This window comes from Bubalus bubalis, chromosome X (genome assembly GCF_019923935.1).
Source record: "Bubalus bubalis isolate 160015118507 breed Murrah chromosome X, NDDB_SH_1, whole genome shotgun sequence".
Taxonomy (NCBI): Eukaryota; Metazoa; Chordata; class Mammalia; order Artiodactyla; family Bovidae; genus Bubalus; species Bubalus bubalis.
The window spans coordinates 105,858,825-105,886,340 of NC_059181.1; the positions used below are offsets into that span (position 1 = coordinate 105,858,825).

The 27,516-nt window shown below is 39.4% G+C and overlaps 1 protein-coding gene across 4 annotated transcripts in view; it reads right to left on the reverse strand.

The window, feature by feature from the left end:
• The window catches only part of F8 (coagulation factor VIII), a 146,788-nt gene that overhangs the window by 64,792 nt on the left and 54,480 nt on the right, over positions 1-27,516 (reverse strand). For all 4 annotated transcript variants that reach the window (XM_025276850.3, XM_025276848.3, XM_006060854.4 and 1 more), the window contains 3 exons: positions 16,949-17,042; positions 12,976-13,190; positions 8,667-8,811 (listed from right to left, as the gene is read on the reverse strand). In XM_025276850.3, the coding sequence (XP_025132635.2) occupies positions 8,667-8,811; positions 12,976-13,190; positions 16,949-17,042 (454 nt within the window). The remainder of the gene's footprint in view (positions 1-8,666; positions 8,812-12,975; positions 13,191-16,948; positions 17,043-27,516) is intronic.

Genomic DNA, 27,516 nt, shown 5'->3' on the forward strand with positions numbered 1-27,516 from the left:
AAAACATAGGGAAACTCATTTTTGCAATGATTTTTTGGATATGACACCAAAAGCACAAGCAACAAAAGCAAAAATTAGTAAGTGGAACAGCCAACACAATGAAAAGGTAACCTATGGAATGGGAGAAAATATTTGTAAATCATATATCTGATAAGGGATTAATATGCAAAATATATAAAGAACTCATATAATTCAGTAGGAAAAAAAAAACACACAATCAATTAGATTTTTAAAATGGACAGGGGAACTGGATATTTCCCCAAAGAAGACATACAGATGATCAACAGGTATAGGAAAAGATGCTCAACATTACAAATCAAATGTGATCCTCCATGAAATGTCAGAGAAAGAGAATTACTTTATGATTCCACTTACATGTGGAATGTAAAAAAAGATGAGCTCATAGAAACAGAGAGGAGAATTGTGGTTATGAGGGGCTGGGGTGTGTGTTGGGGAAATGGGTTGGTGTTGGTCAAAGGGTACAAACTTCCAGCTATATAAGAGGAAAAAGTTCTGAGGATCTAATGTACAGCATGGTGATTTTGTTAGTGATACTGTATTTTATATACTTGAAAGTTGCTAAGAGATTAGATCTGAAGTGTTCTCATCACAAAAAAAGAAAAGGCAATTATATGATCTGCTGGAGGTGTTAGCTAAAATCATTGTGGAAATCAAATCATTTTGCTGTATATAAGTGTATGAAGTAGACACACTGTATGCCTTAACGTTTAATACAATGTTGTACAACTACTTTATATTAATAATGCTGGAAACAAAACAAAACAAACAACAGCATTCTGTGTATAATGGGTAAAATTTCAAAGGCAAGTCCCTTCCAACAATGAAAACAGAAGTGTGTAGAACTTCCAAAATAGTAAAGAAAAATTAGAATTTAAAAGCATTTAATGGATCAAAAAATTAAAAAGAAGAAACTTAAAATTTAGAAAAAAGGAAATACAAAATTAGACAACACATATAAATCCCATGCAGATAGCACAAACTCCCCATATATGCAGAGTACATCATGAGAAACACTGGGCTGGATGAAGCACAAGCTGGAATCAAACTTGCCAGGAGAAATATCAATAATCTCAAATATGCAGATGACACCACCCTAATGGCAGAAAGCAGAGAGGAACTAAAGAGCCTCTTGATGAAGGTGAAAGAGGAGAGTGAAAAAGTTGGCTTAAAGCTCAACATTCAAAAAAATAAGATCATGGCATCTGGTTCCATCACTTCATGGCAAATAGGGAAAAAGTGGAAACAGTGGCAGACTTTATATTTTGGGGGCTCCAAAATCACTGCAGATGGTGACTGCACCCATGAAATTAAAAGATGCTTACTCCTTGGAAGGAAAGTTATGATCAACGTAGACAGCATATTAAAAAGCAGAGACATTACTTTACCAACAAAGGTCCGTCTAGTCAAGGCTAGGGTTTTTCCAGTAGTTGTGTATGGATGTGAGAGTTGGATTATAAAGAAAGCTGAGTGCCCAAGAACTGATGCTTTTGAACTGTGGTGTTAGATCCAACCAGTCCATCCTAAAGGAAATCAACCCTGAATATTCACTGGAAGGACTGAGGCTGAAGCTGAAGCTCCAATACTTTGGCCACCTGATGCGAAGAGCTGACTCACTGGAAAAGACCCTGATGCTGGGTAAGATTGAAGGCGGGAGGAGAAGAGGACGACAGAGGATGAGATGGTTGGATGGCATCACCGATTCAATGGACATGAGTTTGAGCAAACCCTGGAAGATTGTGAAGGACAGGGAAGCCTGGCATGCTGCAGTTCGTGGGGTCACAAAGAGTTGGACATGACTGAATGACTAAACAACAACAGCAATGATAGTTCTATCTTTACATTCGAGAGGAACCTTCCAGACTGCTTTCCATAATGGTGGTACCAACTTCCATTCCCATCAACAGTGTACAAGGGTTTCCATTTCTGCACATCCTTGCCAACACTTGTTATCTTTTGATAACAGGCATTCTAATGGATGTGAGGTGGTATTTCATTGTGATTTTGATTTGCATTTCCAAACTGTCTTCCAGAGTGACTACCTGATTGTACATGCATGAGGGTTCCTTTTACTCTGCACTCTTGCCAGTATATTTAATGTTATCCATTTTGTTTTATTTTAGCAGTTAAAATAGCCCTGGAGTGGTAGCTCACTGTAGTTTTAATATGCATTTCCTTAATGGTCAATGATGTTGAATAACTTTTTCATGTGCCTTCCATATATCTTTTCTGGTAATGTATTTATTCAAATCTTTTATCCATTTTTAGGGGTTTGTTTTCTTACTGCTGAGTCTGAGAGTTTAGATATGTATATGTGATTAGCAAATATTTTCTACCAATCTGTGGCTTGTCTTTTCATTGTCTTTAACAGTATCTTACATAGAGCAGTTTTTCCTTTTGGATGAAATTCAATTTATCAGGTTTTTCCTCATATGAATTTTTATTTTGGTGTTATTTATCAGAATCCTTTGCCTAACTCCAGGTCATGAAAATTTCCTTCTATTTTTTTTTTTAAACTTTTTGTGGTTTTACATTATGCATTTAGATCTATGATCCATTTTGAGTTAATCTTTAAGTGTGAGATTTAGGTTGAGGTTCATCTTTTTTTATATGGGTGACTAACTGTTCCAACACTATTTGTTGAAAAGACTATCCTTTCTCCATTGAATTGCATTTCCATCTTCATCAAAAATCAGTTAGCTGCATGTGTGTGGGTCTATTCCTGCACTATAAATTCTATATCATCCAACTTTGTGAATACAATGCTATCTTGGTTACTGTAGCTTAATGTGCTGTGCTGCGCTTAGTCGCTCATTTGTGTCTGACTCTTTGCAACCCCATGGACTGTGGCCCACCAAGTTCCTCTGTCCATTGGGATTCTCCAGGCAAGAATACTGGAGGGGGTTGACATGCCCCCCTCCAGGGGATATTCCCAACCCAGGGATTGAACCTAGGTCTCCTGCATTGCAGGCAGATTCTTTACGATCTGAGCCACCAGGGAAGCCCAAGAATACGGAGGTGGGTAGCTTATCTATTCTCCAGGGGAACTTCCCGACCCAGGAACTGAACCTGGGTCTCCTGAATTGCAGGTGGATTCTTTACCAGCTGAGCTACCAGGGAAGAGTAAGTCTTAAAACCAGATAATATAATATGAGTCCTCCAACTTGATTTTTCTTTTCAAAATTGTTTTGGCTATTCCTGTGCCTTTGCATTTCCATATGAATTTTATAATATACTTTTCCCAACCAACAAAAAATATCATCATGGGATTTTATTGGAATTGCATTAAATCTATAAATCAGTTTGGGAACAGCTGACATTTTCACTTCATTGAGTCTTCCAATCCGTGAATGTTGTATGTCACTCCACTTATTTAGATTTTTTAAAATGTCTTTCATCAGTGTTTTGTAATTTTCAGTGTACAGATCCTGCACATTTTGTTAGATTTTGGCCTAAGTATTTCATTTTTTGAGGCATTATAAATGGTATTATTATTTTTTAATATAAACTTATTTACTTTAATTGGAGGATAATCACTTTACAATATTGTATTGGTTTTGACAAACATTGACATGAATCTGACACGGGTGTACATGTGTTCCCCATCCTGAACCCCCTTCCCACCTTCCTCCCCATACCATCCCTCTGGGTCATCCCAGTGCACCAGCCCCGAGCACACTGTATCATGCATCGAACCTGGACTGGCGATTCGTTTCATATATGATATTATACATCTTTAAATGCCATTCTCCCAAATCATCCCATGCTCACCCTCTCCCACAGAGTCCAAAAGACTGTTCTATACATCTGTGTCTCTTTTGCTGTCTTGCATACAGGGTTATCATTACCATCTTTCTAAATTCCATATATATGCATTAGTATACTCTATTGGTGTTTTTCTTTCTGGCTTACTTCACTCTGTATAATAGGCTCCAGTTTCATCCACCTCATTAGAACAGATTCAAATGTATTCTTTTTAATGGCTGAGGAATACTCCATTGTGTGTATGTGCCACAGCTTTCTTATCCATTCGTCTGCTGATGGACATCTAGGTTGCTTCCATGTCCTGGCTATTATAAACAGTGCTGCAATGAACATTGGGGTACACGTGTCTCTTTCAATTCTGGTTTCCTTGGTGTGTATGCCCAGCAGTGGGATTGCTGTGTCATATGGCACTTCTTTGTCCAGTTTTTTAAGAAATCTCCACACTGTTCTCCACAGTGGCTGTACTAGTTTGCATTCCCACCAACAGTGTAAGAGGGTTCCCTTTTCTCCACACCCTCTCCAGCATTTATTGCTTGTAGACTTTTGGATCGCAGCCATTCTGACTGGCGTGAAATGGTACCTCATTGTGGTTTTGATTTGCATTTCTCTGATAATGAGTGACGTTGAGCAGCTTTTCATGTGTTTGTTAGCCATCTGTATGTCTTCTTTGGAGAAATGTCTGTTTAGTTCTTTGGCCCATTTTTTGATTGGGCCGTTTATTTTTCTGGAATTGAGCTGAAGGAGTTGCTTGTATATTTTTGAGATTAGTTCTTTGTCAGTTGCTTCACTTGCTATTATTTTCTCCCATTCTGAAGGCTGTCTTTTCAGCTTGCTTATAGTTTCTTTTGTTGTGCAGAAGCTTTTAATTTTAATTAGGTCCCATTTGTTTATTTTTGCTTTTATTTCCAATATTCTGGGAGGTGGGTCATAAGAAGATCCTGCTGTGATGTATGTCGGAGAGTGTTTTGCCTATGTTCTCCTCTAGGAGTTTTATAGTTTCTGGTGTTACATTTAGATCTTTAATCCATTTTGAGTTTATTTTTGTGTATGGTGTTAGACAGTGTTCTAGTTTCATTCTTTTACAAGTGGTTGGCCAGTTTTCCCAGCACCACTTTTTAAAGAGGTTGTCTTTTCTCCACTGTATATTCTTGCATCCTTTGTCAAAGATAAGGTGTCCATAGGTGCATGGATTTATCTCTGGGCTTTCTATTTTGTTCTGTTGATCTATATTTCTGTCTTTGTGCCAGTACCATACTGTCTTGATGACTGTGGCTTTGTAGTAGAGCCTGAAGTCAGGCAGGCTGCTTCCTCCAGTTCCATTCTTCTTTCTCAAGATTGCTTTGGCTATTCGAGGTTTTTTGTATTTCCATACAAATTGTGAAATTATTTGTTCTAGCTCTGTGAAAAATACCGTTGGTAGCTTGATAGGGATTGCATTGCATCTATAGGTTGCTTTGGGTAGTATACTCATTTTCACTATATTGATTCTTCTGATCCATGAATATGGTATATTTCTCCATCTATTAGTGTCCTCTTTGATTTCTTTCACCACTGTTTTATAGTTTTCTATATATAGGTCTTTAGTTTCTTTAGGTAGATATATTCCTAAGTATTGTATTCTTTTCGTTGCAATGGTGAATGGAATTGTTTCCTTAATTTCTCTTTCTATTTTCTCATTATTAGTGTATAGGAATGCAAGGGATTTCTGTGTGTTGATTTTATATCCTGCAACTTTACTATATTCATTGATTAGCTCTAGTACTTTTCTGGTGGAGTCTTTAGTGTTTTCTATGTAGAGGATCATGTCATCTGCAAACAGTGAGAGTTTTACTTCTTCTTTTCCAATCTGGATTCCTTTTATTTCTTTTTTCTGCTCTGATTGCTGTGGCCAAAACTTCCAAAACTATGTTGAATAGTAGTGGTGAGAGTGGGCACCCTTGTCTTGTTCCTGACTTTAGGGGAAATGCTTTCAATTTTTCACCATTGAGGATAATGTTTGCTGTGGGTTTGTCATATATAGCTTTTATTATGTTGAGATATGTTCCTTCTAGTCCTTCTTTCTGGAGGGTTTTTATCATACATGGATGTTGAATTTTGTCAAAGGCTTTCTCTGCATCTATTGAGATAATCATATTGTTTTAATCTTTCAATTTGTTAATATGGTGTATTACATTGATTGATTTGTGGATATTGAAGAATCCTTGCATCCCTGGGATAAAGCCCACTTGGTCATGGTGTATGATCTTTTTAATGTGCTGTTGGATTCTGATTGCTAGAATTTTGTTACGGATTTTTGCATCTATGTTCATCAGTGATATTGGCCTGTAGTTTTCTTGTTTTGTGGCATCTTTGTCAGGTTTTGGTATTAGGGTGATGGTGGCCTCATAGAATGAGTTTGGAAGTTTACCTTCCTCTGCAATTTTCTGGAAGAGTTTGAGTAGGATAGGTGTTAGCTCTTCTCTAAATTTTTGGTAGAATTCAGCTATGAAGACATCTGGTCCTGCGCTTTTGTTTGCTGGAAGATTTCTGATTACAGTTTCAATTTCCATGCTTGTGATGGGTCTGTTACAATTTTCTATTTCTTCCTGGTTCAGTTTTGGAAAGTTTTACTTTTCTAAGAATTTTTCCATTTCTTCCAAGTTGTCCATTATATTGGCATATCATTGCTGATTGTATTTTTGTAATTTAAGTTTCCACTACTAGGCTATTGTTATATAGAAATTTATATGCCAGCTTTGTATTATGCAATTAGAATAAACTCAGTTCTAGGGACTTTTTTTGTGGATATCTGGAGATTTTCAATGTAGATAATCATGTCATATTCAGTTTTATTCCTTTACTTCCAATCTGCATGCTTTTAAATCTTTTTAATTTCTTTCCCCAATTTACCTGCTGCTGACTACTTTTCAGGGTTTTCAGACAGCTGCTCAATGCATGCTATTAAGGAAAAATCCAGTCGGATAGACAGAGTGATTCCATTCTAATCAGAACCAGAACTTCAGAAGACACACATATTTAATTTAAATGGCTTCAATCAGATCGGCTTCAAAAAGACTGTGGTAGTTATGCACTAGCATTGTATGATAGTATTCTTTTACTCACAAGCCCACTAGTAATAGGGCTTCCCTGATGGCTCAAATGGTAAAGAATCTGCCAGCAATGTAGGAGACCCAGGTTCAATCCCTGGGTCAGGAAGATCCCCTGGAGAAGGGAATGACAACCCACTCCAGTTTTCTTGCCTGGAGAACCCCATGGACAGAGGAGCCTGGCAGGCTACAGTCCATAGGGTCACAAAGAGTCAGACGTGACTGAGTGACTAACAACAACCACTAGTAATAATTGTATTATAATTTTGCCAGTCTGATAGGTATAAAGTGTTATCACGATGGTATTCTATTTTGCATTTCTCTATAGTGAGATTGGAATTTTTTTCATATTTTTGACCATTCTGACTTGTGTGAATGTATAAACACATACACATATGTGCTCCCACCCAAATTCTTATGGTGAAGTTCTAATCCCTAGTACCTCTGAATGGGTCTGCATTGAGAGATAGCATCTTTAGACAGGTAATTCTTTAGAATGAAATCATTAAGTTTCTTCTGAGTCCTCCTCCTTGGCTGGTAGATGGTCTTTCCTCTGTGTGTGCACATGTCTGTCTACAACTTTCCTTATAAGAAGAAACCAATCTTGTTGACTCCTTGATCTTAGACTTTGAGTCTCTAGAACTCTGAGAAAATAAATATCTCCTGTTGAATCCCCAGTTTGTGGGATTTTGTTATGGCAAGCCTAGCAGACTACTACAACATATATGTGTTTATATATGATTATACATTCATGGAAAAATATGTTTAAACATGGGGCTATGGTTTTTCCAGTGGTCATGTACGGATGTGAGAGTTGGACTGTGAAGAAAGCTGAGCACCAAAGAACTGATGCTTTTGAACTGTGGTGTTGGAGAAGACTCCTGAGAGTCCCTTGGACTGCAAGGAGATCCAACCAGTCCATTCTAAAGGAGTTCAGCCCTGGGTGTTCTTTGGAGGGAATGATCCTGAGGCTGAAACTCCAGTACTTTGGCCACCTCATGCGAAGAGTTGACTCATCAGAAAAGACTCTGATGCTGGGAGGGATTGGGGGCAGGAGGAAAAGGGGACGACAGAGGATGAGATGGCTGGATGGCATCACCAACTCGATGGATGTGAGTTTGAGTGAACTCTGGGAGTTGGTGATGGACAGGGAGGCCTGGCGTGCTGCAATTCATGGGGTTGCAAAGAGTCGGACACGACTGAACAACTGAACTGAACTGAACTGGGCTCCCTGAACACAAAATGGTTAGTGGAAAGGTATAAGATGGAAGGAGGTGAGCAGATAAAAGGGAAGAGGAAGCCAAAAAATATATAAAACATCATGTTTTACACTTAAAATATATACAATAAAGCTGAAAAAAAGATGTTGCATTTTTTTCATGTACAATGTCTTGATTAATTTGACTGTTAAACTGTTACAGCTGGCAACTGTTTTACCAGCTATATGTATATATAAAATTGCATATTCCCTTTCTATTTCATGTGTAATTTACTGATTGAGTACATTTCATATTAAGGTGTATGTATGCTTGGGTAAATGAAAATTGTGTCTCTTATTTAATTTATCCTTTAAAATAAACTTCTCTAGATATTTGATGCCTGCTAAAAGAAAATATATATGCATTATGTGATCATATTTATGCATTTATATAAAATTGCACATGCTCATATATAATAATTTTAAGGAAATATGACTCTTGTGGGGCTTATAAAGTAATGCATTAACTGCACATGTATTTGGCAGTTTCAACTTCCCTTTATCCATTACCCTTTGGACTCAAATGCTGAATCACTTACTATGCATGACATTGGAGACTTGGAACTCTGGATCCTGGGGCTGTACTCCATTGGGGAGGAAGCGCTGAATATTCTCTGTGAGGTACCAACTTTTATTCTCATCAAATACAGAAAACAGGATGACATTTCTCTTGTCTGACATCATCTGTTAATTACATGCATTGAAAGAAAGAAAGAAATGTTACTATTACTATCAGGTAGAAATTAGCAGCCTGTGATGGAAGTGATGGCATGCATATGATATATCCATAATCCTCTGTATCAATGCCATTTTTCCCCAAGGGTCACTATTATGGCATGTCCCAGGGCCTAGGATTGGGAGTGGATGCTATGAGCAGTGAATGTACGTTTAAAGCAAATGTGTCCTCAGGGCAAGAGGTGACTGGACCCATTAAACTTGGTTTCTTCTGGACTCGAGGTCATATGCTGGCTGATATTTTTCATGGAGTCTGTAGCCTCATTCTCTCTAGGTTTAGATTAGAGGATTTTCACTCTTTAAAGACCCAAGTGATTATTCAAGGTCTTTCTTAAACAATTTAGTCAAATCAAGTAAGATGAATGTCTTCCTAAACCTTCATCTAGCAAATGTCCTTCCACAAGGCTAACTATAAAAAATTAAAAATAGAAAACATAAATTTAAATAACAAAGTTAAGATGAATCATAAATGTTTACTAACACTAATACTTTTTAGTTTTATGTTTACACAGTTTAAAGTTTTTTTTTTTTGAGAGGAGCTGTTTGTATCTGAACCAAAGTTACAAGCTGTCACTTGCTAATTAAATCTGTTAAGATTTAATGTATAAACTTCACTAACATGTTCAAAAGCAGGGACTTTACTTTGCCAACAAAGGTTCGTCTAGTCAAGGCTATGGTTTTTTCCTGTGGTCATGTATGGATGTGAGAGTTGGACTGGGAAGAAGGCTGAGCACCGAAGAATTGATGCTTTTGATCTGTGGTGTTGGAGAAGACTCTTGAGAGTCCCTTGGGCTGCAAGGAGATCCAACCAGTCCATCCTAAAGGAGATCAGCCCTGGGATTTCTTTGGAAGGAATGATGCTAAAGCTGAAACTCCAGTGCTTTGGCCACCTCGTGCGAAGAGTTGACTCATTGGAAAAGACTCTGATGCTGGGAGGGATTGGGGGCAGGAGGAGAAGGGGACGACAGAGGATGAGATGGCTGGATGGCATCTCTGCTTCGATGGACGTGTCTGAGTGAACTCTGGGAGTTGGTGATGGACAGGGAGGCCTGGCGTGCTGCAATTCATGGGGTCGCAAAGAGTCGGACACGACTGAGCGACTGATCTGATCTGATCTGAACATGTATAAATTTCATTTTGTATACCCTTTACTACAGAAATGAAAATGCTGAGGGGCAAAGATAGGAAAATATAGGTATGTTTCTGTCCTCTTCCAAAAACTGATGGGAAAACTATAATTAGGAAAAATTAGTCAGGAAAGGTACTTGTCCAAATGTATGCCGCTCTGGGTTTGTGTGCCAAATGTTTTATATGTATTAAAGTTCATGAAATGTTTTCAGACTAGTCAGTCAGTTCAGTTGCTCAGTTGTGTCCAACTCTTTGCAACCCCTTGGACTGCAGCACGTCAGGCTTCCCTGTCCATCACCAACTCCCAGAGTTCACTCAAACTCATGTCCATAGAGTCAGTGATGCCATCCAACCATCTCATCCTCTGTCGTCTCCTTCTCCTCCTGCCTTCAAACTTTTCCAGCATCAGGGTCTTTTCAAATGAGTCAGTTCTTTGCTTCAGGTCGCCAGAGTATTTGAGTTTCAGTTTCAGCCTCAGTCTTTCTAATGAATACTCAGGACTAATTTCCATTAGGATGGACTGGTTGGATCTCCTTGCAGTCCAAGGGACTCTCAAGAGTCTTCTTCAATACCACAGTTCAAAAGCATCAATTCTGTGGTGCTCAGCTTTCTTTATGGTTCAACTCTCACATCCATACATGACTACTGGAAAAACCATAGCTTTGACTAGACAGGCCTTTGTCAGCAAAGTAATGTCTCTGCTTTTTAATATGCTGTCTAGGTTGGTCATAGCCTTTCTTCCAAGGAGCAAGCATCTTTTAATTTCATGGCTGCAGTCATCATCTGCTGTGATTTTGGAGCCCAAGAAAATAAAGTCTGTCACTGTTTCTACTTTTTCCCCATCTATTTGCCATGAAGTGATATGACTCGATGCTAAGATCTTAGTTTTTTGAATGTTGAGTTTTCAGCCAGCTTTTTCACGCTCCTCTTTCACCTTCATCAAGAGGCTCTTTAGTTCTTCTTCCCTTTCTGTCATTAGGGTGGTATCATTTGCATATCTGACGTTATTGATATTTCTCCTAGCAATCTTGATTCCATCTCATGCTTCATCCACCCCAGCATTTCTCATGATGTACTCTGCATATAAGTTAAATGAGCAGGGTGACAATATATAGCCTTGACATAGTCCTTTCTCAATTTGGAGCCAGTCTGTTGTTCCATGTCCGGTTCTAACTGTTGCTTCTTGACCTGCATACAGATTTCTCAGGAGAGAGGTAAGATGATCTGGTATTCCCATCTCTTGAAGAGTTTTCCACAGTTTATTGTGATCCACATAGTCAAAGGCTTTGGCATAGTCAATAAAAAAGAAGTAGGTGTTTTTCTGGGATTCTCTTGCTTTTTCTATTATCCAACGGCTGTTGGCAATTTGATCTCTGGTTCCTCTGTCTTTTATAAATCCAGCTTGAGCATCTGGAAGTTCTCAGTTCACATACTTTTGAAGCCTTGCTTGGAGAATTTTGAGCATTACTTTGATAGTGTGTGAGAAGAGTGCAATTGTGCAGTAGTTTGAACATTCTTTGGCATTGCCTTTCTTTGGGATTGGAATGAAGACTGACCTTTTTAGACTAGAAGGAATCCTTTATATCATACATAACCAAATAGACATACAGTCAAGCCTCAGCAATATGACAATGAATTATTTTGAAGAATTAAGCTTGTTAAAAGATGCTTGCTACTTGGAAGAAAAGTTATGACCAACCTAGACAGCATATTAAAAAGTAGAGACATTACTTTGCCAACAAAAGTCCATCTAGTCAAAGCTATGGTTTTTCCAGTAGTCATGTATGGATGTGAGAGCTGGACCATAAAGAAAGCTGAGTGCCAGAGAATTGATGCTTTTGAACTGTGGTGTTGGAGAAGACTCTTGAAAGTCCCTTGGACTGCAAGGAGATCCAAACAGTCCATCCTAAAGGAAATCAGTCCCGAATATTTATTGGAGGGACTGATGCTGAAGCTGAAATTCCAAAACTTTGGCCACCTGATGTGAAGAACTGACTCATTTGAAAAGACCCTGATGCTGGGAAAGATTGAAGGTGAGAGGAGAAGGAGATGACAGAGGATGAGATGGTTGGATGGCATCACTGACTCTATGGACATGAGTTTGAGTAAGCTCCGGGAGTTGTTGATGGACAGGAGGCCTGGCATGCTGCAATCCATGGGGTCACAAAGAGTCAGACACGATTGAGCAACTGAACTGAACTGAACTGAAGCTTATTAAATTCAGAGTATTTAAGTTTATTTTTCTAAAACAGCAGAAGTGGTCCAAATTCTAAGCATATTCTGAAATATTTTATACATTTCCTCAATTTTACTCAGGCTTCCCTGATAGCTCAGTTGGTAAAGAATCTGCCTGCAATGTATGAGACCTGGGTTCGATCCCTGGGTTGGGAAGATCCCCTGGAGAAGGGAAAGGCTACTTACTTCAGTATTCTGGCCTGAAGAATTCCATGAAATCCATGTGGTCACAAAGAGTTGGACACGACTGAGTGCCTTCCACTTCACTTCAGTTTTGTTCAACAAATATTTGTTGAACTACTAAATGCCATGCACTATGCTAGGTGTGTTCATTTAGAGGTGTTTTGAGTCAATCACAATGCGATATCCAGGGGAGACATCTAGGTAGTCATATAGATTTGCAGGTAATCTAAAAGTAATCTAAAAGTAGGTGGTAACTGATTATGTAAAAATGGGCAAGATCACTTCGAGAGAGAAATTTTAGGCTAAGAATGAGTGTTATAGAAATAATCTAGGGCCCAGGCTGTCCTGTCCATCCAGCAGGCAAGTTTATTACACCGAAGTCAATAAAAGCTATCATAAATCCAGCTCACTTCTTTTACTGCTCAATATTGCAGACTCCTATATTTTCTGTACGCTTTAGGCTGACATCCACTGAGAGCAGAATATAGGAGATATTATTTGGAAATGCATATGCCTCTTCATTCCATTTCAGCTTCAGACTCAGCACTTGGAAAAAGATGAACTCACCTGGTTTCCTCTTTGATCTACAGATTCTTTGTAGCAGATGAGGAGGGGGCCAATGAGTCCTGAAGCTAGATCTTTCTCTAAGTTAATGAAACTCGAGTAATATCGGGTCAGACACCGAGGATCTGATTTAGTTGGCCCATCTTCTACAGTCACTGTCCATTTATACTTGAACACTTCTCCTGGCAGAATTGGCATGTCTTTCAAATGTTTCACACCTACCCACACCCAACCCCAAAATAGCTTGATTAGAAGTATAACAAGGCATATATTGGTGATTATGTCATTATTGCAATGGCTCTACCAATTTATATGTACATATGAAGTTTCCCAGTAAGTGAAAACTGAATTTGCCACCTCTTATAAGTTTAAGATTCATGCAACTTTTTATAATAAAAATAGGTACAGGAGATTTCTGCTAGCATGTTAGTTTGAGTTGAAATGGGCAGGTCTCCCCACTCTGACAAATACAAAGAAATAATAGATTATATTTTGAAAGATTTTAAATGTATAACTGAAAATGCATCAAGAAGGAAAAAAAAACTCAAGTGCCAAAAAAAGAAAGACACATCAAAGCCAGATTGGGCTGAATTGATGCCACAGGATTGGGCTATGAAGTTTTAACTCACATGTGGTATCAAGACTTGTGGCATCTGGTGTCTGTGAGGAATGGAAGCAGTAATTGAAATATGCTGTTGGGCTACTGTCAACAAAGGTCCGTCTAGTCAAGGCTATGGTTTTTCCAGTGGTCATATATGTATGTGAGAGTTGGACTATAAAGAAGGCTGAGCACAGAAGAATTGATGCTTTTGAACTGTGGTGTTGGAGAAGACTATTGAGAGTCCCTTGGGCTGCAAGGAGATCCAACCAGTCCATCTTAAAGGAGATCAGTCCTGAATGTTCATTGGAAGGACTGATGCTGAAGCTGAAACTCCAGTACTTTGGCCACCTGATGTGAAGAGTTGACTCATCGGAAAAGACTCTGATGCTGGGAGGGATTGGGGGCAGGAGGACAAGGGGACGACAGAGGATGAGATGGCTGGATGGCATCACTGACTTGATGGACATGAGTCTGAGTGAACTCCGGGAGTTGGTGATGGACAGGGAGGCCTGGTGTGCTGCGATTCATGGGGTCGCAAAGAGTCGGACACGACAGAATGACTGACCTGAACTATTGGGCTAATGGGTCCTCAGAACAAGGACTGCCTGATTTTCATAATAAAAACTCACTTTTGAATATGCTTAATACCTGAGTATCTAGTCTATAACCATTCCCTATGCCTACATAATAGGGAGTGAGGGTAGGTGTGTATTAGAGGAAAGGGAAAATAGATTGTTTCTTAATATATCCTGCTGTGTGAGTACTTTCTCTACAGTTTGGTCACCAATGCTTTTTGTGTGCCAGGTGCCCAAATGATGGTCTTCTCTTACGGGAGGCATATCCTTTTCTTGGAGTGACCATCAGGACCCCAGCACTGGGCACTTCCATGCCATGAGAGAGGATTATTTCAGCTATTTTTTTGTATCCCTCCTCTCCCCAACCAGCTCTGGTTACACCCAGTGATATATCCAAAAGCCTATTAATTCTGGCTTCCCTCACACTGCCTTCTCAGACAAGGTATCTTCAAAAAGAGATCAAGCCAGCTACTTGCAGCCGTATCTACTTACAGAAAAAAAAACACACATGCATCCTTGGGAGGTCAAACAGGAAGAGCAAGCTGCCTCACTCTTACCCTCTCTTCTGCAGAGTTCTCCACATAAAAAGCAAGTTACTAGGAACTGGATTTGCGGATGCCCCCAAATTTCAGAGTGCACATTCAATATCTACCCAGAATTCTGTTTCTGTGCCCTTCTCCCATAAAGGAATGCAAATCAATTTTGCATTTGAATTTTGACCAGCAATCATGAGGATTAGAAAACAGAGGATTGAAAGTTATTTATAACCAGCCTAGCTATCCATCATATCATACTGAAGGACTCATAGAGTTTATCTCCTATATACTAAATGCACTCAGAAGTATATTGAAGTTATACTTCCAGAAAAACAAAAGAAATAACAATAACAATCCAGAAATGTACAAGATAAGAGAGGTAATGGCACTAGCCTATAAGTCCAAGTAAAGAAATCCAGAGATGGCAGCTTTGTAGCAGGCCTAGCAAGCATATCATCCATATTAGAACAGTAAGCTGGTGAACAACAAGAACATCTTTAGAAGAAAAAAAGATCAGATACTAATAAATAGCATGATTAAGAAGCTGGAAGACCTAAGGGATATGGTGAAAAGTCATATATTTCTTCTCTTGATAAAAGAAAGTCTTTCTTCAGGAATACAAACACAAAATATATAAGATTAGCATGGTCTTAATATACTGCATATATTGAGACTTGCCTGGTGACTCAGTCAGTAAAGCATTTGCCTACAATGTGGGAGACCTCGGTTTGATCCCTGGGTCAGGAAGATCCTCTGGAGAAGGAAATGGCAACCCACTCCAGTACTCTTGCCTGGAAAATCCCATAGATGGAGGAGCCTGGTAGGCTACAGTCCATGGGGTTGCAAAGAGTCAGACACGACTGAGCAACTTCACTTCACTTCAATATACTGCAAGCTAAAACTCACCATGATTTTGAACTACTGGTAGAGAATAAAGAAGGATAATGCATTTGACTGTAACAGTAAAATCATTGGAACTGTAGACAAAAGAATAACCATAGCACACCACCTAGTTCTGCAGTAACCTCATATTCTTATAATAAAAAATACATACTACAATAATATAAATGCTGGTTTTTGACTTTTAAAGTTTAAAATAAATATATAGAAAAAGCAAGGAGTTATTTAAAATTAAAGAACAAAATGTAAATGTTATCAGCTTTAGTTTTATAAAAGTAAAGGTATGGCTGGCAGCAGTTGAGAAATGGAAGAACAGATGAGAGGAAATGGCAAAGGGAACAGTTGTTAGTACTCTTAGTATAGTATCATAATGATATAAAAAGTAGGTATTTAGCATATTTTTAAAATTCTGCCAATTGAGGAACTAAAACAGTGATAAAAGTCTAAAACAACTGGAATAGGAAGAGGTATAATGCTAAATCCTTATTTAACACAAAATTAAATATATAATGTTGTAACTATAAATATACTACTACTACTACTAAGTCACTTCAGTTGTGTCTGACTCTGTGTGACCCCACAGACGGCCGCCCATCAGGCTTCCCCGTCCCTGGGATTCTCCAGGCAAGAACACTGGAGTGGGTTGCCATTTCCTTCTCCAAACTATAAATATATATTTATATAAATAACTGTATATAAATATATAAAGTTGTTAAACAAAAGAGTAGCAAATAAATGATTTTTTTTGAGATACAGAGGTAACTGCCAAAAATCTAAAGCAGAAATGCTTAAAAATGAAGGTTTTCCAACCCAGAATTCTATGTCCAGCAAAATTATCCTTCCAAAGTGAAGGCAAGGACTTCCCTGGTGGTCCAGTGGTTAAGAATCCACCTGCCAATGCAGGGAACACAGATTCGATCCCTGGTCCCTGGAAGATTCCACATGACATGGAGCAACTAAGCCCCTGCATCCCAACTACTGAGCCCATATGCCCTAGAGCCCATGCTCTGCAACAAGAGAAGCCACCGCAATGAGAAGCCCACACACCACAACTAGAGTAGCTCACTCTCTGCAACTAGAGAAAGCCTGCAGGGAGCAATGAAGACCCAGCACAGCCAAGCAAATAAATAATTTATAAAATAATTAAATAATTATTTTACAAATACATAATTTGTAATAAAAATTAATAATTATTTTACAAATAAAAAAGTGAAGGTAAAATGAAGGCATATTTTTAAATAAAATAAAACTTAAGAGAATTAAGGATGGGGTGATACATGTGCATGATTGTAGTTGTTGTTGAGGCTCTGTCCTCATCTGTATCTACAGGTAAGTAAGACCTAGAAAATTGAGGTAAAGCTTACCTTTTGGAAATCTCCCTGAGTGCAAAGGACTGACATCAGTGATTCCATGAGGGTAGATGTTATATGGCCGGCTTGCTTGATTCTTAAATATAATCTGAAAGTATAAATGAGATATAAGGTTGAGCACTAAGACAATTAGGATCAAGAAGCAAAATGTGGCCTGTCTCCAGAAAATAAAAGCTGCCTTGTATTTACAGTATAGGGGTTTAAGCCTAGATAGAGCTCAAAATATGCGTTCTTTTGGTTAAATTGCTCAGATAGCTACTTAGGTTTTTCACTAAAGGCTCATTTATTTTAAATTATTTAAAATTCACTTATTTAAAATTATTTTAGTTGCTTCAGGAAGAATTCCTTGTACCTTCTGATACTAGTACTTGAAATCTGGATGTCTGCTGAGGACACTGCTTTCCCTCAGTCTTTTGCACAATTTGGGCACTGAGTTCCCAATAGTGGAGAAGAAAATAGTGGTTCAAGTGATAAAACCTTCACTGGATGAGCAGGCAGGACCAGGGGGACAGTTGATTAGAGCATTAAGCAAGGGTGGCAGCTGGCATCATGTGACTACCTGAGCTTTCCAAAAGAGATGAAGAATAGAAGAGTGATAACATGGGAGCATCATTAAGCACCCTGAACTTATCAACCAGGCTCTATACTGAGGTTGTGTGATATGAGGATAAAAAAAAAAGAAAAAGAAAAAGAACTTATATTTGCAGGCTTATCTTACACACACTCATTTGGGAAAAGCCAACTGACAACCTATTCCTTGCCTGCCCCTAAGCAGCAGAATGATGTAGGAGAAAAAACACACAGCTCTGTGTGATTTAATTAATTAATTATTTAATTAAATTAATCAATTATATATATTCAGTTCAGTTCAGTCACTCATTTGTGTCTGACTCTTTGTGGCACCATGAACTGAAGCATGCCAGGCCTCCCTGTTCATCACCAACTCCCAGAGTTTACTCAAACTCATGTCCATTGTGTCCGTGATGCCATCCAAGTATCTCATCCTCTGTCATCCCCACTCCCGCCTTCAATCTTTCCCAGCATCAGAGTCTTTTCCAATGAGTCAGCTCTTCACATCAGGTGGCCAAAGTACTGGAGTTTCAGCTTCAGCATCAGTCCTTCCAATGAACATTCAGGACTGATTTCCTTTAGGATGGACTGGTTGGATCTCCTTGCAGTCCAAGGGACTCTCAAGAGTCTTCTCCAACACCATAGTTCAAAAGCACTAAATATAATTATATATTAATTAATGTAATATCATTATTAATGATAAATTAATGGTAAAAAATCTCAAACAGATGCTCAAACTACCTAGCTATACTATTATGTTTTCCTAGAAATTAATCTTCCCACTTACTCAGCTACTTTTTGCTTCCTGATCCCATGCTCAGGTGCTTCTTTTTTTCACTGAGAAGAGAGACACATTCAGAAAAGAAATTCCTCATCCTCCCACCCTCAAGTCTACCAACCTAGATGCATATATGACCATATTTTCTCCTGTTAAAATCAGGTCCTATCTAACGACGACAACATCTCCTCCTGTGTACCAGTACATAATGAAGTGCCATTTTAAAAACTTCCTTTTGGAATAGAAAAGAGAACCCAGAATTAGATCCACACAAGTACAGTCCATTGATCTTTGACAAAGAAGCAAAGACAATCAAATGGAGCAAAGACGGTTTTTTCAACAAATGAGGCTGGAACAAGTAGACATCCACATGCAGGAAGAAGAAGAGGAGGAGAAAGGAGGGGAGGAAAAATAATCTAGATGCAGACCTAACCTTGCACAAAAATTCAGAAAAATAGATCACAGAGCTACATAATTGATTTGGAATTTTTATGTGAGATTTGCCCCTACCCTTCCATTTATTTATTTTTCAATCATTTAGTATCATCAATATAGACTCATGCATATTTATTTTATAATTTAAGGAATACTTTACCACTACTTTATTTATTTGATTGGTTATATTCTTCTGGTTTGGCCATTAGAAGCTCCTGTATTCACTTGACATTATTCTCATTCTTTCATTTTTTGAGCACTTTCTTCCTTTCTGAAACCACAAGATGCTCCAGGCTCATCTTGTATCTTCCCTGGCCCAGCCCTAGAATCATCGCTTCCCCAAAGGGCTTTAGTTCCTTTCACTCAGTTCAGTTCAGTTCAGTTCAGTAGCTCAGTCATGTCCGACTCTTTGCAACCCCATGAATCGCAGCACGCCAGGCCTCCCTGTCCATCACCAACTCCCGGAGTTCACTCAGACTCATGTCCATCGAGCCATCTCATCCTCTGTCGTCCCCTTTTCCTCCTACCCCCAATCCCTCCCAGCATCAGAGTCTTTTCCGATGAGTCAACTCTTCACATCAGGTGGCCAAAGTACTGGAGTTTCAGCTTTAGCATCATTCCTTCCAAGGAAATCCAGGGCTGATCTCCTTCAGAATGAACTGGTTGGATCTCCTTGCAGTCTTCTCCAACACCACAGTTCAAAAGCATCAATTCTTTGGCACTCAGCTTTCTTCGCAGTCCAATTCTCACATCCATACATGACCACAGGAAAAACCATAGCCTTGACTAGACGGACCCTTGTTGGCAAAGTAATGTCTCTGCTTTTCAATATGCTATCTAGGTTGGTCATAACTTTTCTTCCAAGGAGTAAGCGTCTTTTAATTTCATGGCTGCAGTCACCATCTGCAGTGATTTTGGAGCCCCCAAAAATAAAGTCTGACACTGTTTCCACTGTTTCCCCATCTATTTCCCATGAAGTGATGGCACCAGATGCCATGATCTTCGTTCTCTGAATATTGAGCTTTAAGCCAACCTTTTCACTCTCCTCTTTCATTTTCATCAAGAGGCTTTTTAGTTCCTCTTCACTTTCTGCCATAAGGGAGGTGTCATCTGCATATCTGAGGTTATTGATATTTCTCCCAGCAATCTTGATTCCAGCTTGTGCTTCTTCCAGCCCAGCGTTTCTCATGATGTATCCTGCATATAAGTTAAATAAGCAGGGTGACAATATACAGCCTTGACGTACTCCTTTTCCTATTTGGAACCAGTCTGTTGGTCCATGTCCAGTTCTAACTATTGCTTCCTGACTTGGATATAGGTTTCTCAAGAGGCAGGTCAGGTGGTCTGGTATTCCCATCTCTTGAAGAATTTTCCACAGTTTATTGTGATCCACACAGTCAAAGGCTTTGGCATAGTCAATAAAGCAGAAATAGATGTTTTTCTGGAACTCTCTTGCTTTTTCGATGATTCAGCAAATGTTGGCAATTTGATCTCTGGTTCCTCTGCCTTTTCTAAAGCCAGCTTGAACATCTGGAAGTTCACAGTTCACGTATTGCTGAAGCCTGGCTTGGAGAATTTTAAGCATTACTTTACTAGTGTATGAGATGAGTGCAATTGTGCGGTAGATTGAGCATTCTTTGGCATTGCCTTTCTTTGGGATTGGAATGAACACTGACCTTTTCCAGTCCTGTGGCCACTGCTGAGTTTTCCAAATTTGCTGGCATATTGAGTGCAGCACTTTCACAGAATCATCTTTCAGGATTTGAAATAGCTTTGCTGGAGCAGCCGTGAAGAGATACCCCATGTCCAAGGTAAGAGAAACCCAAGTAAGACAGTAGGTGTTGCAAGAGGGCATCAGAGGGCAGACACACTGAAACCATAATCACAGAAATCTAGTCAATCTAATCACACTAGGACCACAGCCTTGTCTAACTCAATGAAACTAAGCCATGCCCGTGGGGCCACCCAAGACAGGCGGGTCATGGTGGAGAGGTCTGACAGAATGTGGTCCACTGGAGAAGGGAATGGCAAACCACTTCAGTATTCTTGCCTTGAGAACCCCATGAACAGTATGAAAAGGCAAAATGATAGGATACTGAAAGAAGAACTCCCCAGGTCAGTAGGTGCCCAATATGCTACTGGAGATCAGTGGAGAAGTAACTCCAGAAAGAATGAAGGGATGGAGCCAAAGCAAAAACAATACCCAGTTGTGGATGTGACTGGTGATAGAAGCAAGGTCAGATGCTGTAAAGAGCAATATTGTATAGGAACCTGGAATGTCAGGTCCATGAATCAAGGCAAATTGGAAGTGGTCAAACAGGAGATGGCAAGAGTGAACATCAACATTCTAGGAATCAGTGAACTAAAATGGACTGTAATGGGTGAATTTAACTCAGATGACCATTATATCTACTACTACGGGCAGGAGTCCCTCAGAAGAAATGGAGTAGCCATCATGGTCAACAAAAGAGTCCGAAATGCAGTACTTGGATGCAATCTCAAAAATGACAGAATGATCTCTGTTCATTTCCAAGGCAAACCATTCAATATCACAGTAATCCAAGTCTATTCCCCAACCAGTAACACTGAAGAAGCTGAAGTTGAATGGTTCTATGAATACCTACAAGACCTTTTAGAACTAACACCCAAAAAAGATGTCCTTTTCATTATAGGGGACTGGAATGCAAAAGTAGGAAGTCAAGAAACACCTGGAATAACAGGCAAATTTGGCCTTGGAATATGGAATGAAGCAGGGCAAAGACTAATAAGAGTTTTGCCAAGAAAATGCACTGGTCATAGCAAATACCCTCTTCCAACAACGCAAGAGAAGACTCTACACATGGACATCACCAGATGGTCAACACCGAAATCAGATTGATTATATTCTTTGCAGCCAAAGATGGATAAGCTCTACACAGTCAGCAAAAACAAGACCAGGAGCTGACTGTGGCTCATATCATGAGCTCCTTATTGCCAAATTCAGACTTAAATTGAAGAAAGTAGGGAAAACCACTAGACCACTCAGGTATGTCCTAAATCAAATCAAATCCTTTCACTAGAGAATGGTAATTAGAAACCAAGATCTGGAAAAAAAAAAGAAAGAAACCAAGATCTGGGTGTGCTCATTGCTACTGGGGTGTCACTGTTCCCAGGATCTCTTAGGAGGAAATAAACTAATTCAAATATATGCACACATATGTAATTATTTCTGTATGTATCCATCTGTGTCTATAGGCAAACATGAACCTATAGTAATGTCGCCAACTCTAATCCAGTATCATATGATTTATTCTGGCCTTTTCCTTTTATTTATAATTACCCTCTCCCTGGTGGCTTCCCTGGTGGCACAGGCGGTAAAACGTCTGCCTGCAATGCGGGAGACCCGGGTTTGATTCCTCAGTTGGGAAGATCCCCTGGAGAAGGAAATGGCCACCCACTCCAGTACTCTTGCCTGTAAAATCCCATGGACAGAGGAGCCTGGTCGATTACAGTCCATGGTGTTGCAAAGAGTTGGACATGACTGAGGGACTTCACATGGTCATAGTCATACCCTCTCCAACAGTGACAAATATAGCTCCCACTATCATTAGTATCCAACCAGTCCATTCTGAAGGAGATCAACCCTGGGATTTCTTTGGAAGGAATGATGCTAAAGCTGAAACTCCAGTACTTTGGCCACCTCATGCGAAGAGTTGACTCTTTGGAAAAGACTCTGATTCTGGGAGGGATTGGGGGCAGGAGGAGAAGGGGACAACAGAGGATGAGATGGCTGGATGGCATCACTGACTCGATGGACGTGAGTCTGAGTGAACTCCGGGAGATGGTGATGGACAGGGAGGCCTGGCATGCTGCAATTCATGGGGTCGCAAAGAGTCCGACACGACTGAGTGACTGAACTGACTGATCATTAGTAAAGTCATTCATTTACTTAATCTTCAAATAATAACCTGGGGCTTCCAAGATGGCTCTAGTGGTAAAGAATCTGCCTGCCAATGCAGGAGACAGACATAAGAGACATGGGTTTGATCCCTCGGTCGCAAAGATCCCCTAGAGGAGGAAATGGCAACCCACTCCAGTATTCTTGCCTGGAGAATCCCATGGACAGAGGAGCCTGGTGGGAATATGGTCCATGGGGTCACAAAGAGTCGAAAATGACTGAGTGACTTAGCACACACACAAATAATAACAGTTTTGTTTATTCCTTTCCAACCTTAAAACTTTATCTTTTTCTCCTAAGGATATTGGCTAGGATTTCTAGTTGAATATTAAATAAAGGTGGTGATACCTGTTAACTGTTTCTTATCTTGGTCTTAAACAAGGATTTCTGAGTTTCACCACCAAGTATGATGGTGACTATGGATTTTCTGTAGAGCTTTATCAGGATTAGGATGTCACTTGCAATCCCAATTCCTATGACTTTTTATTATGAACAGATTTTGAATTTTCACAAATATTTGTATGAAACTATTGAGATTACCGAATGATATTTTACCTTTTTATGTGTTACTGTAGTATATTACCATATTTGATTTTCTAAAGTTAAATTCATCTTGTTGTTCAGTCGCTCAGTTGTGTCCAACTCTTTGTGACCCCATGGACTGCAGCACGCCAGCCTTCCCTGTCCTTCACTATACCCCAAAGCTTGCTCAAACTCATGTCCATCAAGTTGGTGATGCCATCCAACCATCTCATCCTCTGTCGTCCCCTTCTCCTCTTGCTCTCAATCTTTCCCAGCATAAAGGTCTTTTCCAATGAGTCAGTTCTTCACATTAGGTGGCCAAAGTATTGGAGTTTCAGCTTTAGCATCAGTCCTTCCCATGAATATTCAGGACTGATCTCCTTTAGGATGGACTGGTTGGATCTCCTTGCAGTCCAAGGGGCTCTCAAGAGCCTTCTCCAACACCAAATTCAAAAGCACTAAATTCATCTAGTACTCCTCAGATAAATCAGTTAGATCATAATATATTTACAATCGTTTTTATATATTGCGCCACTGGGTTTATTAACTTTTGTTTAGGATTTTTTTGAATCCATGTTTGTAATACAACTGGTCTGTAACTTTAATTTTCCTTTCTTATACTGTCCTGGTCAGGTTGACAACTAAGGTTGTGCTAGCTTATAAGTACTGGTGGGTCTTTACTTTTCTCTGATACTAAACTTCCCTGGAGGTCCAGTGGTTAAGAATCTGCCTGCCAATGCAGGGGACATGGGTTCTCTCCCTGGTCTGGCAAGATTCCACATGCTGCAGAGCAACGCGTGTACCACACATGTCTGCAACCTGTGTACCACAGCTACTAAAGCCTGCACTCTGCAAAAAGAGAAGCCACCACAATGAGAAGCCCATGTACAACCACAAAGAGTAGCCCCTGCTTGCCTCGATTAGAGAAAGCCAGAGCAAAGCACCGAAAACCCAGCGAAGTCGTAAATAAACTTAAAAATTTGCATATAAATTATATATCCCTTGAATATTGGGATAAATAGCCAATAAAATAGTGATCCTTTCTAGGTTAATAGTGATTTTCTTGCAACACATTCAAGATGTGACTTCAGTGTCTTCTGGCTTCCTTTGTTGCTTTTGAGAAATAGGTTGTGAGTTTATGTGGCAGTTTTAAAATATGGTTCCGAAATTCTTTGACATTCCTCCCATCAGAGGTAGGCCAAATTTTCCCTCTCCTTGATTCCGGGTGGGCTTTGACTCTGATTATGCCATAAAATGCTGTGTGACTTCTGATGCTGGGTCGTCAAAGGTGAGGCACTTTCTGACTTGTTTAGTGGAACACCCAAAGTTGGAGACCAGAGTCGCTAATGTGCTTTCTGCCCTACAAATAGGCCTTCCCTAGAGATTTCATATAAATTAAATCATGTAAGTGTTTTTTTGCTTGCCTTCTTTAATTTATCATAATACTTTGAGTTTTATCCATGTTGTATCATGTATGAGTAGTTCACTTCTTTTAATTGCTGACTAGCATTCCAATTGGCGTGCTGCGATTCATGGCGTCGCCAAGAGTCGGACACGACTGAGCGACTGAACTGAACTGAACTGAACTGATTCCAATTATATGGAAATACTACATTTTGTTTATTTATTCACTAATTGGTGAACATTTAAATGGCTTCCAATTTGGGGCTATTAGGAATAGTGCTGCTGTGAACATTCACATACAAGTCTTTGTGTGGACCTATATTTTCATCTTTCTTGAGTATATGCCTAGAAGGAATTGCTGAGTCACAGGGTAACTCTATTTTTAATGTTCTGAGGAATGGCCAAACTGTTTTTCAAAGTGGCTGTAAATCTCAGACTGGATGTAACTCTTTCCTATCAGAGTTTATGAGACTTCCAATTTCTCTACGTCCTCGCCAATGTTTGTTATTATCTGCCTTGCTGATTATAGCTATTCTGAAAAAGTGCAAGTGTTAGTCACTCAGTCGTGTCTGACTCTTTGCGACTCCATGGACTCTAGCCCACCAGGCTCCTCTGTCCATGGAATTCCCTAGGCAAGAATACTGGAGTGGGTAGCCATTCCCTTCTCCAAGGGATCTTCCCCACCCAGGGACTGAACCCAAGTCTCCTGCATTGAAGGTAGATTCTTTACCATCTAAGTCACCAGCGATTTTGATTTGCATTCCCCCAATAGCTAATGGGCTTCCCTGGTGGCTCAAATGGTAAGGAATCTGCCTGCAATGTGGGAGAGCAGGTTTGATACCTGGGTGGGGAAGATCCCCTGGAGGAGGAAATGACATCCCACTCCAGTATTCTTGCCTGGAGAATCCCATAGACAGAGGAATCTGGTGAGCTACAGTCCATGGAGCCTCAAAGAGTTGGACACAACTGAGCAACTAATCCTTTCCTTTTCAAAGCTAATAATGTTCAGCATCTTTTCATGTGCTTTTTGGTCACTTCTTTGTACATTATCTTTGGAGAAATGTCTATACAAATACTAAAGGACCCAGGATTATTATTTTTTAGTTGGATTATTTGCCTTTTTATTATTCAGCTGTAAAAGTCCTTTATATGTTCTGGATACTATTCTTTTCATCAGATATATGATTTGTAATTATTTTCTCCTATTCCATGAGTTGTCTTTTCACTCTCGGGTTGGTGTCTTTGAGGCACAGAAGTTTTTAATTGTGATTAACTCCAATCTTTTATCTTTTGTTGCTTGTTGCTTTTGATGTCATACCTAAGAAACTATTGTGTAATCCAAGGTTACAAACATTTACTCCTGTATTTTCTTCTAAGGGTTTCATAGTTTTAGCTCTTACATTTATATCTTTGATCTACTTTTAGTATGGTATGAAGAAGGGGTCAAATCTCTTTCTTCTGCATGTGGGTATGCAGTTGTTCCAGTATTCTTTCCCCATTAATTGGTCTTGGGACATTTGTGAAAAGTCAAACGGTCACTTCTTACACTGTTGGTGGGAATGTAAATTGGTGCAGCCACTATAGAAAACAGTTTGGAAGTTCCTTTAAAAAACTAAAATAGAGCTACCATATGATCTAGCAACCCCATTTTTGGGGATATATCGAGAAAAGATGAAAACTCTAATTTTAAAAGATACATGCGCCGCAATGTTCTTTGCAGCACTATTTACAAAACCCAAGGCATGAAACAACCCAAATGTCCATCGACAGATGAATGGATAAAAAAGATGTGGTACATATATACCATGCAATATTGTTGCTATTCAGTCACTAAATCATATCTGACTCTATGGGACCCATGGACTGTAGCACACCAGGCTCCTTTGTCCTCCACTACTTCCTAGAATTTGCTCAAACTCATGTCCATTGAGTTGGTGATGCCATCTAACCATCTGATCCTCTGTCACTCCTTTCTCCTTTTGCCTTCAATCTTTCTCAGCACCAGGCTCATGTAATATTTCTCAGCTGTAAAAAAGAATGAAATAATGCCATTTGCAGCAACATGGATGAACCCAGAGATTATCGTACTAAATGAAGTAAATCAGACAAAGACAAATACCATTTATCACTTACATGTGGAATATAAAATATGACACAAATGACTGTATTTACAAAACAGAAACAGATTCACTCATAGAAAACTAGCTTAAAGTTATCAAAAAGGAGAGAGGAAAAGGGGGATAAATGGGATTAACAGATAAAAAGTATGATACATAAGATACACAGATAAGCAACAAAGATTTACTGTATACCACTCTAATGGCAGAAAGTAAGGAGGAACTAAAGAACCTCTTGATGAGGGTGAAGAAGGAGAGTGAAAAAGCCAGATTAAAACTAAATATTACAAAAACTAAGATCATGGCATCCAGTACCATCACTTCATGGCAAAAAGATGGGGGAACAATGGAAACAGTGACAGACTTTATTTTCCTGGGCTCCAAAACCACTGCAGATGGTGACTGCAGCCCCAAAATTAAAAGATGCTTGCCCCTTGGAGAAAAGCTATGACCAACCCAGACAGCATATTAAAAAGCAGAGACATTACTTTGCTGACAAAGGCCTGTATAGCCAAAGCTATGGTTTTTCCAGTAGTCATGTATGGATGTGAGAGTTGGACCATAACAAAAGCTGAGCGCCGAAGAATTGATGCTTTTGAACTGTGGTGTTGGAGAAGACTCTTGAGAGTCCCTTGGACTGCAAGAAAATCAAACCAGTCAATCTTAAAGGAAATCAGTCCTGAATATTCATTGGAAGGACTGATGCTGAAGCTGAATCTCCAATAGTTTGGCTATCTGATGAGAAGAGCCAACTCATTAGAAAAGACCCTGATGCTGGGAAGGATTAAAGGCAGAAAAA